This window comes from Poromitra crassiceps (genome assembly GCF_964638095.1).
Source record: "Poromitra crassiceps genome assembly, chromosome: 5".
Taxonomy (NCBI): Eukaryota; Metazoa; Chordata; class Actinopteri; order Beryciformes; family Melamphaidae; genus Poromitra; species Poromitra crassiceps.
This window is the reverse complement of record NC_139642.1, coordinates 58,225,410-58,240,522: the sequence shown is the minus strand read 5'-3', so window position 1 is coordinate 58,240,522 and position 15,113 is coordinate 58,225,410. Positions and strand designations below refer to the sequence as shown.

At 44.7% G+C, this 15,113-nt stretch overlaps 1 protein-coding gene across 2 annotated transcripts in view; it reads left to right on the top strand.

Moving 5' to 3' along the window:
• The window catches only part of myo18ab (myosin XVIIIA b), a 213,398-nt gene extending 209,842 nt beyond the window's left edge, over positions 1 to 3,556 (top strand). For both annotated transcript variants that reach the window (XM_083637540.1, XM_083637539.1), the window contains one exon: positions 2,871 to 3,556. In XM_083637540.1, coding sequence (XP_083493666.1) covers positions 2,871 to 3,036 — 166 coding nt within the window. In that variant the 3' untranslated portion in view covers positions 3,037 to 3,556. The remainder of the gene's footprint in view (positions 1 to 2,870) is intronic.
• Positions 3,557 to 15,113: the final 11,557 nt, after the last annotated feature.

Here is a 15,113-nt window from a genome sequence, read left to right as displayed (position 1 = left end):
GTGGCCTACACCGAGAGGTCGGCGTACAGTCCCCATTCCGCCACTGGGCGCAGTATGTCCATGCCGCCGCCACAAGCCAGATCGCTGGCCGGAGACGACGGCCCGGCGGATACCTCGGACGTCAAGCCGGTCAGTCATCGCAACTACCTTGACCCCGACCTGGAGAAAGCCATCAACGAGGTGCTGAGCTTCAAGCCTATCAAGTTCAAACGCACGAGCCTGGAAGACTCCGAGGCTGAGGGAGGAAAACCCCGCAACGACGAGGACGACCGCAAGAGCGTCCGGGACGTGGACAGCGGCCGCGGGGGAAGCAGTCTCAGACGCTCGGCGTCCGCCGTGGACTGCGTGAGCTCGGCCCGCCGCAGCGCCAGCAGCTGCAGCAGCGTCCGCAGCAGGAGCAAGAGCAAGAGCAAGAACAAGAGCAAGAAGAAGAAGAGGAGCCACAGCAGCTCCGAGTCCGACAGCTCGGCTGACGAGCGCCGCAGCCGCAGCAGCTCCAAGAAGGGGGGCAAGAAGGCCAAGAAGAAGTCCAAGAAGAAGGCTGAGTCTTCCTCTTCCTCCTCGTCTTCTTCGTCGTCCGATTCCGAGTCCGACTCGGAGTCGGACTCCAGCTCCGGTGCCTCCACCATTTCCTACCGTAGCGCCAACAGCGTGAAGAAAGCCCCGGGGCGACAGGCGGCCAGCCCCGAAGGAGAGGAGCAGGCAGAGCCACCGAGTGAGGGACCGCCTCTCAACAAGAAGGAGCAGAAGAAGAGGAAGAAGAAGGTGGACAACCTGATGATGAAGTACCTGTACCGGCGAGACAGTGGCAGTGACTGAGGCAGGCAGGTGGTCGCCTATGGACTGAAATGAAGAGTGTTTTGGAAGCATGGTGTGATTCTAACCCTTCAAAGACGCATTTTGGTCCACATTAAATGCCTCCCATTCGGTCTAGCTGCTACAGTATATAGTTAGTCTCAATGCCAGACCCATGAGAGTTCTTACACCGATACACTACGTTACTGCATGCTGCAGATCTTGGAATCCTGGACAGTGATTGGTTCCCCCGAAATCCTGCGGGCACCAATCAGTAACGAATTTAGTGATCAGGCGTGCCCACCCAACCTAACTCTGTTGACTTTTGAAAATGAACCACTCTCTCATTGGTGCTATGACCTGTCAGTCATTCGATTTTGAATTGACTGACAGGTCATAGACCCGCCCTCAAAACAGCAGCAGGTGCCGCAAAGTGGCACAGACTCATTTATGTAGTATGCGGAGCGCAGCGATTCAACGTCATATTTGAGTCTGGGGAGAGAGACTACTCTATATTAGCCTTTCGCGGTTTCAAATTGTAATTTGTCAGTTGTATTTTGGATGATGTCTCGCCTTAGACACGCTGACATTTGTGGATGTTTACTGTACATTCTCAGTTTCCAACCAAACCCTGTTAATAGCGTTCTTTAATCCGGTCGCTCCTCGTACACCAATTAGGATTATGTCGGTTGAATGACAATTATTGGGACATTTCTCCTCGCCGTCGTAATGCCATTAAGACTTTAGTGGAAGACTCGCTGGGAGAGAAAGAGGCTTAGAGGCGCGTGGTGAATTTGATCATCGTACAGATTAGCTCAGGTGGTGAGAAGAAGCAACCCTCACGTGGATTTGACACGGCTGCTAATTCCTCCCCAAACGTTCTCTGTGATTTATCGCCGCGAAAAGGTAAAAATAACAGCAGTCGTCAATTAACGGAGGCCACCATAGATTTCTCCCTCCAGCCCCGTAACTGCAGGCATAATTAGACCCCAAGCATCGATTTACACCAACTAGCGAGCTCATTTACGTTGCACGATTGACAGTAATTAACCCCCGGGTTTGCAATATTTAAGCAGCTCGAATGTTAAATAATGTTAAAACCCAGGGTCGCTCGTAGGTAGACTGATGGTTGGGTTTGGTTTTTCCCCGTGTCCTAATACGTTCATCTAGGATTTTTGTGTGTGGAGATATTACAGTAAAGAGCACTTGGATAATGTTTTGACATCGTTACTCATCATATTGTTATCAGATGTCTTGTTTAATTGAGGATTTGATTTTACCGTCACACCATTGTGCAAATGAGACATATTGAGTGTGTAGTCACAGCTTTTCTGTTCAATAGCTACATTATTTATTTACTATTCAAATGGTGTGGCTTCAGTCCCACAGTAACCATCATAACACCGCATGCTTGGGTGTGATCCCGTATCGCATGGGTTTACAGTGTTGTTGGAGTGCTTATGATCATGCAAGGGATGCACGATATTGGATTTTGTTTTTGCAGATATCTGATATAAAGATATTTTCCAACTCTTTTGGCCGATACTGATATATGCGCACATCCCCCCCCCCCCCACCACCTAATTTCAGAGAATATCAAGTCTCTCCCGTAGTGGAATTAACACATCATTATGCCTGCCCTCATGGTGATGGCCCACTGGCAGATGCAGACATAAATTCAATGCTTTTCAAAATGCACACATTCACTGTGCAAAATAAGAAAAATACTTCAACTTAGTTTATGTAAAACATGCCGTATTTTTTTTAAATTTATGTAAGCATTAATTAGAGACTCGATTTATCAGCCTGTCATATCAGCAGAAATCTTCGTTTCAGGCCGATGCCGATACTTCATTTTAAAGCCTTTATCAGCCGATACCGTTGCCGTGGCGATATCACTGTGCATCCCTAGATCACGCCTAACATTGCATTTTGGAGGAAAGGTAGTGCTTCCTGTTCAGTTGTGCTCCGGTCACATGTCTAATTATAACATTAGCTTCTTCTTCTTCTCTCCCTGCCCCCGATCACATGTCTGATTATAACATTAGCTTCTTCTTCTCCTCTCCCTGCCCCAGCCCACCCAGCCGGAGACGCTTCTGCTTTGACAGATCTGACGAAGAGGAGGGCGACGAAGACAAAGAGAGGGGGGCGTCCCAGGGGTCCTACCGCTCCCGCTACAAACCCAGCAGCTACCTGAAAGATAGCGACAGCGAGGACAAGCCTGCCGAGACCACCACGTAGTCTTGGCTGTGTGTGTGCACGCACTCTCACACACCTCGCAAAAGCACCGCTATTGACTCCTTCAGTTGTCGCAATTTTCCCTCGCATGCAAAGTTGACCCCAGGTGCACGCAATTGGACATTGGTATACAGTATACACACACACACACACACACACACACACACACACACACACACACACACACACAAACCCACACGCAAATACTCAACTGCTTAATGGTGCTTGCATCTCTACAGCAAAGCATAGACAATATTCAAATAATAAATGTTACTATTATTAAGAGTCTTGCACAGCTCTCCACGCCGCACTGTTCAGACGACATGATCCAGAGCCTGTGTTGTCTTGTCAACTCCTAATCCAAGCTCACTGCACAACCAGCAGCTCCATTAATAATGTCTTGTCTCTGCTGGCTGCATGCAAACAGCTGCTCGGCTCCAACAGCCCTCCCCTCCCCTCCCCTCCCCTCCCCTCCCCTCCCCTCCGCCTCATAGCACAGTTGTAACTGAGCCAAAGAACTTGAACTTGCAATGATTATATATATATATATATATATATATATATATATATATATATATATACTGTATGTATATATATATAGATATGTGTGTGTTTATTATATATATATTATATATATATATATATATATATATACATATACATACATACATACATACATACATACATATATATATATATATATATACATATACATACATACATACCGTACATACATACATACATACCGTGACACGATGTATTGCCAAAAAGCCTTTGTTGCAACTATGTGTACACTGTTATTATTGCCAATTTACGCCGAGTCCTGGTAAAGGTCCCAGTTTTCTTCTCTCCTCTCTCTTTGGGACAAAGTGCCATTTGATGTAAGTGTCTTCCTCTCTAGCTGGCTTCTCTGCAGCAGCTGTAAGTGTCTTCCTCTCTAGCTGGCTTCTCTGCAGCAGCTGTAAGTGTCTTCCTCTCTAGCTGGCTTCTCTGCAGCAGCTGTGATGTTTCATGACCTGCTGCACCGTACAGCCAAGACGCTCTCATCATCTGCTCGCCTTTTTTGTTGCCTCCCAGTTTGTTGTAGTTTTTTCTTCTGCCTTTTTCAGCCACATCATGATTTGTCCTAACGGGGGAACGAGTGCTGCGGCACTAACTGCTCTGCAAAGAAAAGCAAAGCCCCCTCCTTTTATATCTTTTGTTTCTGGTGTTTGACAGAGGAAGATAATTTGTTTGCAGAGGACCGCCGTCAAAGGAAATGGATTTCCGTGAGGTTTGAGCATCCCTCCGTGAAATTCCCTTGTCTTATGTTTTATTTCAACTCGATTTGGCTAAGTAGTTTTGCTGGAATGCTTTAGGGGGATAAGGTGTCTTTGGCTCGGGGGCGTGTTTATTTCCCAGTCCTTGCGCTCGTCGCTCACGCCGCCGCCTCCGCTTTGTTTTCAATTTGACGTGCGTCGCTTTCCAAAACGCAACGTGCTCGACACGGTTCCTCACAAAAACACGCAGAGTGTGTCCTCGACCAGCGTCTTCAAAAGTCTCGTCGGGAGACCGCGACGTCATTAACTGGACAACACACTACACCATGTTGGAGGCCATACTGTGAAATGAGGTCTTTTGAGGCCCGTTTGCTCTGTAGCTTTGTCTTTTTATAGACTGGCCAAGCAATGCAGCAAGAAAACACAAACGCAAGCCTCCGTCTTTGTGCTCGTTGAAGTGTTACACAGAAGCCCTTTGGCCATCTCTCTAGTATTTATGAGTAGCGTTCACATCTTTTAGCGAGCGATCCACACAGTCCATAATATCTCGACATGGCACTGGGGGCCAGATTCTCTTCTGCGTGTGAGGGGGGGGGGGGGGCTGGGTGTGATTGTATTATACATGCTTTTGTTTTGTGGTTTTGTTTTGATAGACTCACCGCTTCACTCCTTATTCTCTATGCAGTCAAAACAAGTTTGGATATTCATTTTGAGCTTTTTTTCGACCTTGTTTGCCCCGATGAACAAACCGGCCCAAACAAGGAAGACCATGAGCAGACATAACTTTGCTGACTGTACACATTAATATTTATATATAAATATCTGTATGATTCATTGCTAGCTTTGAAAATAGTTCACGTTTATTTTCGTTATTGAACAAATTGACCACTTGTTATAAGTAATAATTTTGCATTACAGTTTAATATATTGTAAATAAATGATGGTGATTGTTTTAGAATGCCTCCAGACTGGGTTTGTTCCCACAGGTGCTTGAAATCCTTGAAAGTTTTTGAAAATGCAAATAAAGAGACGTGGGTCATTGAAACATGCTCAGTGTTGTTCAGATGTAGCAACATGCTCAGTGTTGTACACATGTAGCAACATGCTCAGTGTTGTGCAGATGCAGCAACATGCTCAGTGTTGTACAGATGCAGCAACATGCTCAGTGTTGTACACCTGTAGCAACATGCTCAGTGTTGTACAGATGCAGCAACATGATCAGTGTTGTACACCTGTAGCAACATGCTCAGTGTTGTACAGATGTAGCAACATGCTCAGTGTTGTACAGATGCAGCAACATGATCAGTGTTGTACACATGTAGCAACATGCTCAGTGTTGTACACATGTAGCAACATGCTCAGTGTTGTACAGATGCAGCAACATGCTCAGTGTTGTACACATGTAGCAACATGCTCAGTGTTGTACAGATGCAGCAACATGATCAGTGTTGTACACCTGTAGCAACATGCTCAGTGTTGTACAGATGTAGCAACATGCTCAGTGTTGTACAGATGCAGCAACATGATCAGTGTTGTACACATGTAGCAACATGCTCAGTGTTGTACACATGTAGCAACATGCTCAGTGTTGTTCAGATGCAGCAACATGCTCAGTGTTGTACACATGCAGCAACATGCTCAGTGTTGTTCAGATGTAGCAACATGCTCAGTGTTGTACACCTGTAGCAACATGCTCAGTGTTGTACAGATGCAGCAACATGATCAGTGTTGTACACCTGTAGCAACATGCTCAGTGTTGTACAGATGTAGCAACATGCTCAGTGTTGTACAGATGCAGCAACATGATCAGTGTTGTACACATGTAGCAACATGCTCAGTGTTGTACACATGTAGCAACATGCTCAGTGTTGTACAGATGCAGCAACATGCTCAGTGTTGTACACATGTAGCAACATGCTCAGTGTTGTACAGATGTAGCAACATGCTCAGTGTTGTACACATGTAGCAACATGCTCAGTGTTATACACATGTAGCAACATGCTCAGTGTTATACACATGTAGCAACATGCTCAGTGTTGTTCAGATGTAGCAACATGCTCAGTGTTTTACAGATGCAGCAACATGCTCAGTGTTATACAGATGCAGCAACATGCTCAGTGTTGTACACATGTAGCAACATGCTCAGTGTTATACACATGTAGCAACATGCTCAGTGTTGTACACATGTAGCAACATGCTCAGTGTTTTACAGATGCAGCAACATGCTCAGTGTTATACAGATGTAGCAACATGCTCAGTGTTGTACAGATGTAGCAACATGCTCAGTGTTGTACAGATGTAGCAACATGCTCAGTGTTGTACAGATGCAGCAACATGCTCAGTGTTTTACAGATGTAGCAACATGCTCAGTGTTTTACAGATGTAGCAACATGCTCAGTGTTTTACAGATGTAGCAACATGCTCAGTGTTTTACAGATGTAGCAACATGCTCAGTGTTGTACACATGCAGCAACATGCTCAGTGTTGTACAGATGTAGCAACATGCTCAGTGTTGTACAGATGTAGCAACATGCTCAGTGTTGTACAGATGCAGCAACATGCTCAGTGTTGTACAGATGTAGCAACATGCTCAGTGTTGTACAGATGTAGCAACATGCTCAGATGTAGCAACATGCTCAGTGTTGTACACATGTAGCAACATGCTCAGTGTTATACACATGTAGCAACATGCTCAGTGTTGTACACATGTAGCAACATGCTCAGTGTTTTACAGATGCAGCAACATGCTCAGTGTTATACAGATGTAGCAACATGCTCAGTGTTGTACAGATGTAGCAACATGCTCAGTGTTGTACAGATGTAGCAACATGCTCAGTGTTGTACAGATGCAGCAACATGCTCAGTGTTGTACAGATGTAGCAACATGCTCAGTGTTGTACAGATGTAGCAACATGCTCAGATGTAGCAACATGCTCAGTGTTGTACAGATGTAGCAACATGCTCAGATGTAGCAACATGCTCAGTGTTGTACAGATGCAGCAACATGCTCAGTGTTGTACAGATGCAGCAACATGCTCAGTGTTGTACAGATGCAGCAACATGCTCAGTGTTGTACAGATGCAGCAACATGCTCAGTGTTGTACAGATGTAGCAACATGCTCAGTGTTGTACAGATGCAGCAACATGCTCAGTGTTGTACAGATGTAGCAACATGCTCAGTGTTGTACAGATGTAGCAACATGCTCAGTGTTGTACAGATGCAGCAATCTTCATTTGCCGTCTGGGCCATTTGGCTGCCAGCCAAGGTCCTTGGCTGATTAAACAAAGATAATACAGAAACTTAAAGGGCTAGTTCACATTTTTTTTTAAGTCTAGCCCTATTTGCTACTTACCGATGATGATGTTGATTGGTTGAGTTCTTTCTCAGCACAACATGCTGTTCCTCATAGTTTAGCTCTGGAAAGTTGGGCAAAAACGAAAGACGGGGTCACACTCCTGTACTGTATGTACAAGCTGACTGAAGCTCAGTGAAATGTATTTAGCGAGCCTGAGTCAGCTTGTACATAGAGGGGCGTGACCCCATTGACCTTCATGCGTTTTTGCCCAAATTTCCAGAGTTACTATGAGCAACAGGATGGATTGTGCTGAGAAAGAACTCTACCAATCAACATCATCATTGGTGAGTAGCAGATAAAAAAAAAATAAAAAAAACACGATTTCAGACGGAAGCCCGTCTTTATTGTCACACGAACACACTACAACACCTGCATGCGGCCACGACACACACTCATGCTGACGGTGGCCGGTGAAATATGTCCTCTGCATTTGACCCATCCAGGCTTGTCCTTTCCTCCGGGGGGCAGGCCAGGAGCAGTGGTCGCTTTTTCTTTCCAGCGCCCGGGGACCATCATTGGACCATCATTGGACCAACTTCAGATGTTGTCGTCACTGGTCGGATGACGATCTTCTGCATGTTTTTAGTGGGGGGTTATGTACGGAGGAACCCCCTGGGGGATAGGGGGGATAGAACTTAAAAAAAAAAAGTGAACTAGCCCTTTAACTTAATCGTCACTGGTCGGATGACGATCTTCTGCATGTTTTTAGTGGTGGGTTATGTACGGAGGAACCCCCTGGGGGATAGGGGGGATAGAACTTTAAAAAAATGTGAACTAGCCCTTTAACTTAATATACTTAAGCTAATTCAACCTCCTAATAAACAGTATAGATTATTAGTTTCTCTAAAGCAATGTCCCTTATGGTGGAACAAAGTTCACTTCTCTGCTATGGCAGCCAGCTTGCAGCCAAAAGGCCTTTGGCCGAGAGCACCAGCTGACGGTCGGGAACATTAATTCACCTTGATGCGTGTCTCAAACTATGCCATGTTGGGTCCTTGAGTTTGAGGAGGGAATGTGTTGGGTCCTTGAGTTTGAGGGAATGTGTTGGGTCCTTGAGTTTGAGGTCTGGAAAGTTCATAAAAAGTCCTTGAGTTTGATGTACCTGAAGATGTGGGAACCCTGTGTGAAGTGTCCCCCTGCTCTGTGTCTTTGACCTGCCTCTCCACGTACAGTAGACCTGAATATGCACTTCTCAAAGCACTTGTGTTGAAGGGTTCCAGAGGCCAGACGCATGAAACAAAAAGGGAAACAATGTTCTCTTCTGATGCATCCGCTTTGCTGTTGAGAAGTGTGTCAACAGCGCCGTTGACCCCGAGAACATCTCACAGGAGCTCCAAACCACTTTCTGCTCAAACAAGCCCTTTTCCATTTGCCTCTGACTGTAATCTAAAGGTAAGATGGGTATTTTCTGTCAGAGCAGAAAATCACTGCCGCAAAGCTGAACCGCAACCTTAGTTAGCGCACAATAACGAGAATTAGTTCTCTGAGAATAAACCTCCGATAGCAACGCCACATGTTTAGCTGGAGGCACCGTGATTCCTGGATTAGTGTGGCCAACTGTTGAGAAAGATGATGATCAAAATGTAATAGACTCTTTCATTTCATAAACCTACATGAAACATGAAAAATCACAGTACATGAAAAATGTAACGACATGCACTATGGCCATGTAGATTCATTTTTTCATATCTACACTTGAAATTTGAAATGGATGATTTTGAATGCACATGTTCTGATTGGCCAATATCTTTTACCTTTGACCATTTTCCAGGGTTCCCCATGGGTCCTTGAAATACTTTTAACGTTAGTGAATTTGAGAACAAAGATATCATTTATAATCATGAATAGACATGGGTCATTGAAAGTGTTTGAATTCATGTTTTGTCCAAGAATATACATTTAGATTTATTTTTACTGGAAAAATCAAAAAGTGGCAACAAGGTAGCTCAGCAGGCCAATGTAAAACGTAAATAGAAGAAAGAGGGAGCTTCTTGATGCTTATAGAAGAATTGAATAAAGAAGTAATGTACAGGTATACTTAAAGGAGAATTTCGGTTTTTTACACCACGGTCCTCATTTCCAGTTTAGAATATGATGTTTTACTCACCGAAATAGTTTCGCGTCATTCGGATGCCCAGGGAAGATTTTGAGCTCCGAGTACACTCTTCAAACAGGCTAGAACCGCTAGAACGGGAGCCCACGGTTCATTATGGTTGTAAATATAATTATTTAGCTAACAGCTAGAAGCTAGGCTAACAACAACACTGAAGATGTACTTTGTATTAAACCGAAATTCTCCTTTAATCAGTTAATACAAAGTACATCTTCAGAGAAGGACAAGGGCACAAGAGACGCAACGCGTTTCACCCTCTGCTCCCCCCCGCTCACATGTTTTACATGTTCCAGCTATATATTGCTTTGTAGTGTGTTGTTTAGCCTTTGATGTATCCACATCCCAGTGTATTATTTATTATAGGCTATGTTTCTTCTACAGTCCTATGTGTTATTTCTAATAGCCTATATTGTATGTACAGGCCAATGCATTTTGCCTTATAGCCTATGCTGTATGTACAGCCCAGTGTGCTATTTATATGTCTGGATGTTCTCTCTCTCTCTATCTTATACACTTCTGTTTTTGACGTAGCTCATACGTCACAGTATCACTTCCGTACACCACGTCAGCTCACCTTCTGCCACGTATTGCTCTTATACAGGTGCGGCAACCAACTGTTCTGCCCTCCAGCCTGACGAAGACCAGAGGTTGAAACGCGTTGCGTCTCTTGTGCCCTTGTCCTTCTCTGAAGATGTACTTTGTATTAACTGATTAAGTATACCTGTACATTACTTCTTTATTAAATTCTTCTATAAGCATCAAGAAGCTCCCTCTTTCTTCTATTTATGATTTATTTTTACTTACAGCATGTTTACACAAGCCTCTCTCTCTCTTTTTAATTGTCTGAGTTTCTGTAAAGCTGCTAGTTCTCATTATGAAAATTCTCAGTGCTATAACAGTAATTAACCTTGATCCATGTCTTATACTCTGCTGTCCTTGAATTTTAGGGAATTACATTATTTTAGTGTCAGCAGCTCTTGAAAAATGCAAAGAAAAGATTTCCAGTGCCGCTGCTGACAGCTCGGACTCCCTGTAATAAATCCTTCCTGGCTGAAGCTATAGACGGTTTTCACCAGCTGCAACCCCACAGCACTTCCTTTTTCTCAGCTTCTTCTTCTGTGTTTTATGGCGGTTGGCATCCTTAAATGTTGCAATTACCGCCACCTGAATTGTATCAGCTTCACAGTGCTAACTATTGACAGTGTCCACTTTCTCAGCTATTCAGGGGAAAACACTGACATAGCCTACTTCTATTTCTATTTTTGCTATGTAAACGTTTAAATGTAAAGATAGGCCTATGCGTGCAATAACGTACTGATAGTCAGCTTACTCTGTAACATGTAGCTTTTATTAGCCTCTCAGGCTAGCTCCGGGACGCGATATTTTTTTTCCCATGATGGCGAAGGCTAGGCGAAGGCATGACCCGCCCCTCTCTGCCTCTAATTGTCTGACTGCTCTCGCCTGCTTCCCAGGCGAGCCAGAAGTCATCTCAAACGAGCCATTAGCCTATACTTTCATTCAATGTCACGATGCTGCGGGGGGAAGTAGGTTACTTCATAGCTTAACTATGAAGATAGTGCCTATGTTTGAATCTGGTTTTCTATTTTGTCACTTATGAGCACTCAGTGCAGACTCAGAGTAGTTAACTGTTTCTTTAATGATTAATACATGTCAGTTTGTGAATATATTAGTTAGTGGTTCCCAACCTACGGTACGCGTACCGTAGGTGGTACTTGCGACCCCTGCTGGTGGTACTTGGAAGGCTCTGTGAAAATTAAAAAAAAAAAAAAAAAAAAATTTTTTTTTTTTTTTTTTTTAAGTTTTTGTGCAAAATCCATGGTGGTCATTAGTAGTAGTTTTCAAACATGTGAAAGTGAAATAATAATAATAATTATTAATATTATTGGCAGTGTTTCTCAAGGTAGGTGGTACTTGCGCCCCCCCTGCTGGTGGTACTTGATCCCTGGAATCCCAATGTTTAAATTATGAAGTGGATCAAAACGGGAGGGAATCGTAAAAGAGCTGTAGTAGAGGAGAGCAGCAACGATGAAGCACAAGGAGGTGAAGACAGCAGTCAACCCAGCACAAGTGCAGCTGCTGCAGGTTGCACATAGGCTGCAGGTTGGAATAAATTTGCCTCCTGCGTGAACTGTGCATAGCTGAATACAGGCCCGTAGCTACCATTGAGGACACCGAGGTCATGACCTCGGTATTTTCCACACCCAATTTTTTTTTTTTTGAAAAATAGCCCTGGTCCCCAGATCTATTAATCTGTCATTGATGTTTTAATGCGACAGTTGATCGGAAATGCAACAATTTGCTTCCTCTCTGTGTGCTATAGAAGAGAGATAACTCACAACATTCAGATTTTGCATTGAGGCTAGATTGGGGCTAGACTTTGGGGACAGTTCTATTGAAGTGAATGGGTAAGTAACTCCCCTGTAAGTGATGTTTGTGTAGATGGGCCATTGTATTTAATTGAGCAGTATTCTGCCATGTGACCTGTATGCAGAATATAAATTATATCATATGGGGAGACATTTATTTTTTGTATCATTTTAAAGCAACAGCACAGTAAAGAGGATATTAATCTAACATGATGTATGTAGTTCTTTATAGATCTAGCCTCTTCATTTTGCTCTCAAAGTGCACCAGATTGAAGCATTTTACTTTCAAATGGACAAAATTTTCTATCCGGGGGTGCACAGCCCCCCCTGGTCCCCCCACGCCGCGCTAAAATGACCTTGGTATCTCTCAAACCCTGGCTACGGGCCTGGCTGAATAGACTGTATTTTAACGTCGGTCATATGGTGGTACTTGGAGAGCCAACTACTTTCTCAGGTGGTACTTGGTGTAAAAAGGTTGGGAACCACTGAGTTAATCATTAGATAGTTGCTGATTAGTCGGTCAATTCCTGAATAGAGTGGTTAATGATTAGTAAATGTGAAAATAATAATATTAATAATTGAAAACAATATTAAAAAAAATATATATACCCCCCCCCCCCCCCCCCCCCCACCCCCACCATATCAATTGGGTTAGGGTATGGTCGTGGTTAAGAAAACCCTAATCTTAAGCACATCTATTTGACTTGCTGCATGTTCTGTGTGTTTGAGCTGGGCTGTAGTCCAGTGGTGAAAGACCATGCCTTCCAACCCAAAGGTTTGTGGTTTGAATCCCGGTACGGACACTAAAACCTTTTCAAGTCTTTCATTGGGAAAGCCATAACAAAACTGCCTAGAGATCCATTGTAAGTTACCTGGGCTGATGGTCTAGGGGTTAAGGCAGTCACCTTAACAACCGCATTGTATGCGGAGAAGTGCAGGTTCGATTCCTGCAGGGGATTTGAAGTCGTCTCCCCACCCCTCCCTCCCTCCCCCCCCTCATCCCCCCCTCTGCCATCTCCTGGGCTCCTTCCTTCACCCTGCTCTCCCCTCTGCCATCTCCTGGTGTCCTTCCTTCACCCTGGTCTCCCCTCTGCCATTTCCTGGCGTCCTTCCTTCACCCTGCTCTTCCTCTGCCATCTCCTGGCTTCCTTCCTTCACCCTGCCATCTCCTGGCCCCCCTCCCTCATCCCATCCCCCACTCCCTCCCCTGCCATCTCCCGGCCTCCTTCCTTCACCGTGTTCTCACTCAACCACTCTCACCATCTCTGCAGGGACTGTGCCTGCTCTCCTCTCTCCTCTGCGGGTCAGTCCCTGCAGAGATGGTAGTAGAGTGGTTGAGTGGGAACAGGGTGAGAGGAAGGAGGCTGGGAGATACATACATAGATGGCAGAGGAGGGAATTTTGTTGGAGGACGGGAAGGGAGACAGGAGGGAGTTAGAAGGAAGGGCTGAGGAGCGGTGACAGGAGGAGAGGTCGGGGGGGATGGACTGGTTGTCCTCTCCTGCCTTGTCCTCTCCCTTGAAGTCCTCTCGCCTTGTCCTCTCTCCTGCCTTGAAGTCCTCTCTCCTGCCTTGAAGTCCTCTCTCTTGCCTTGTCCTCTCTCTCCTGCCTTGTCCTCTCTCTTGCCTTGTCCTCTCTCCTGCCTTGTCCTCTCTCTCCTGCCTTGTCCTCTCTCTCCTGCCTTGTCCTCTCTCCTGCCTTGTCCTCTCTCTTCTCTCTCCTGCCTTGAAGTCCTCTCTCTTGCCTTGTCCTCTCTCTTCTCTCTCCTGCCTTGAAGTCCTCTCTCTTGCCTTGTCCTCTCTCTTCTCTCTCCTGCCTTGACTTGTCCTCTCTCTCCTGCCTCTCTCTCCCTGTCCTCTCTCTCTCCTGCCTTGTCCTCTCTCTCACCCCCCACAATGGATCTCTAGGCAGTTTTGTTATGGCTTTCCCCAACAAACGACTCGAAAAGGTTTTATTGTCCTTAATAAACAGATCACTATTCAAAACTTGACAAGACAAGACTGAACTAAACCAAACACATACAGTAGGCTAAGCCCCTGCAAATGGGTCTAGTTACAGTATGTAGGCAGCAGTCCTGGTGCCTTCCCCTGTCAGAAGCAGGGACATGAATCCCCCATTGAAGGATGCAGCCCCTCCTATGCAGAGACAAACATAATTAGTTTTCAATTAACCACACAATACAACAAGAGTCCCCTTCAACACAACTATTATTACATTGACTTTCCCATACGTCATCATTTATAATGACTCCAAGTAGTTTAACCCCTCAAAAATTGGTTTTACAGTTTTTCACAATTGTTTAAACACATTAGACACAATGTGCACAACCTCAAACTGAACATGCAAAGGCATAATTCTACTGATAAAGCATTCATATAGTGTTTTCCATTCTGCACACCAGTGTTCAATGGGTGCATAGAAATATATACTCATATGATGTATGTGTTTGTCATTTGAAAAGAAAATACCATTTAGTGAAGAGTTAACACTGTTTTGAGGGCAAAGTGTGCTTTTGCAAGAGAAGTGTAGGATTTTGCATTTTGTGTGTGAGTTTTGAGATTTGTGTTTCGGGTTTTGAGAAAGTGAGGTAGTCTATCAGGAAATATGTTTAAGCAATTGTGAAAAACTGTAATCAATTAAACCCCCCTACTGAATCACACTTGGCATGTTCCACTGCTCCCCGTCTACAAGTGAGGTTGGACCATGGGTTGGACCCATCTGCCTCCGTTTCGCCTCCTCAGTCCAGACCAGGAAACTGAGAACTGAGAAGAGGTGACAAAACACACGGGGGTACAAACATTTTGCACAATGTTTCCCAATAAAGTCATTAGCTAATAAAATGTCTCTGTGTTGTTATTTAACTGTTTGAAGGGATTTTACAACGTGAGAGATTGCAGGATTACGTGGACACAGCACACGGAGTGTTAACTATCGCCCAGGCAGGAAGGCTTCCCCGCACGGCTGA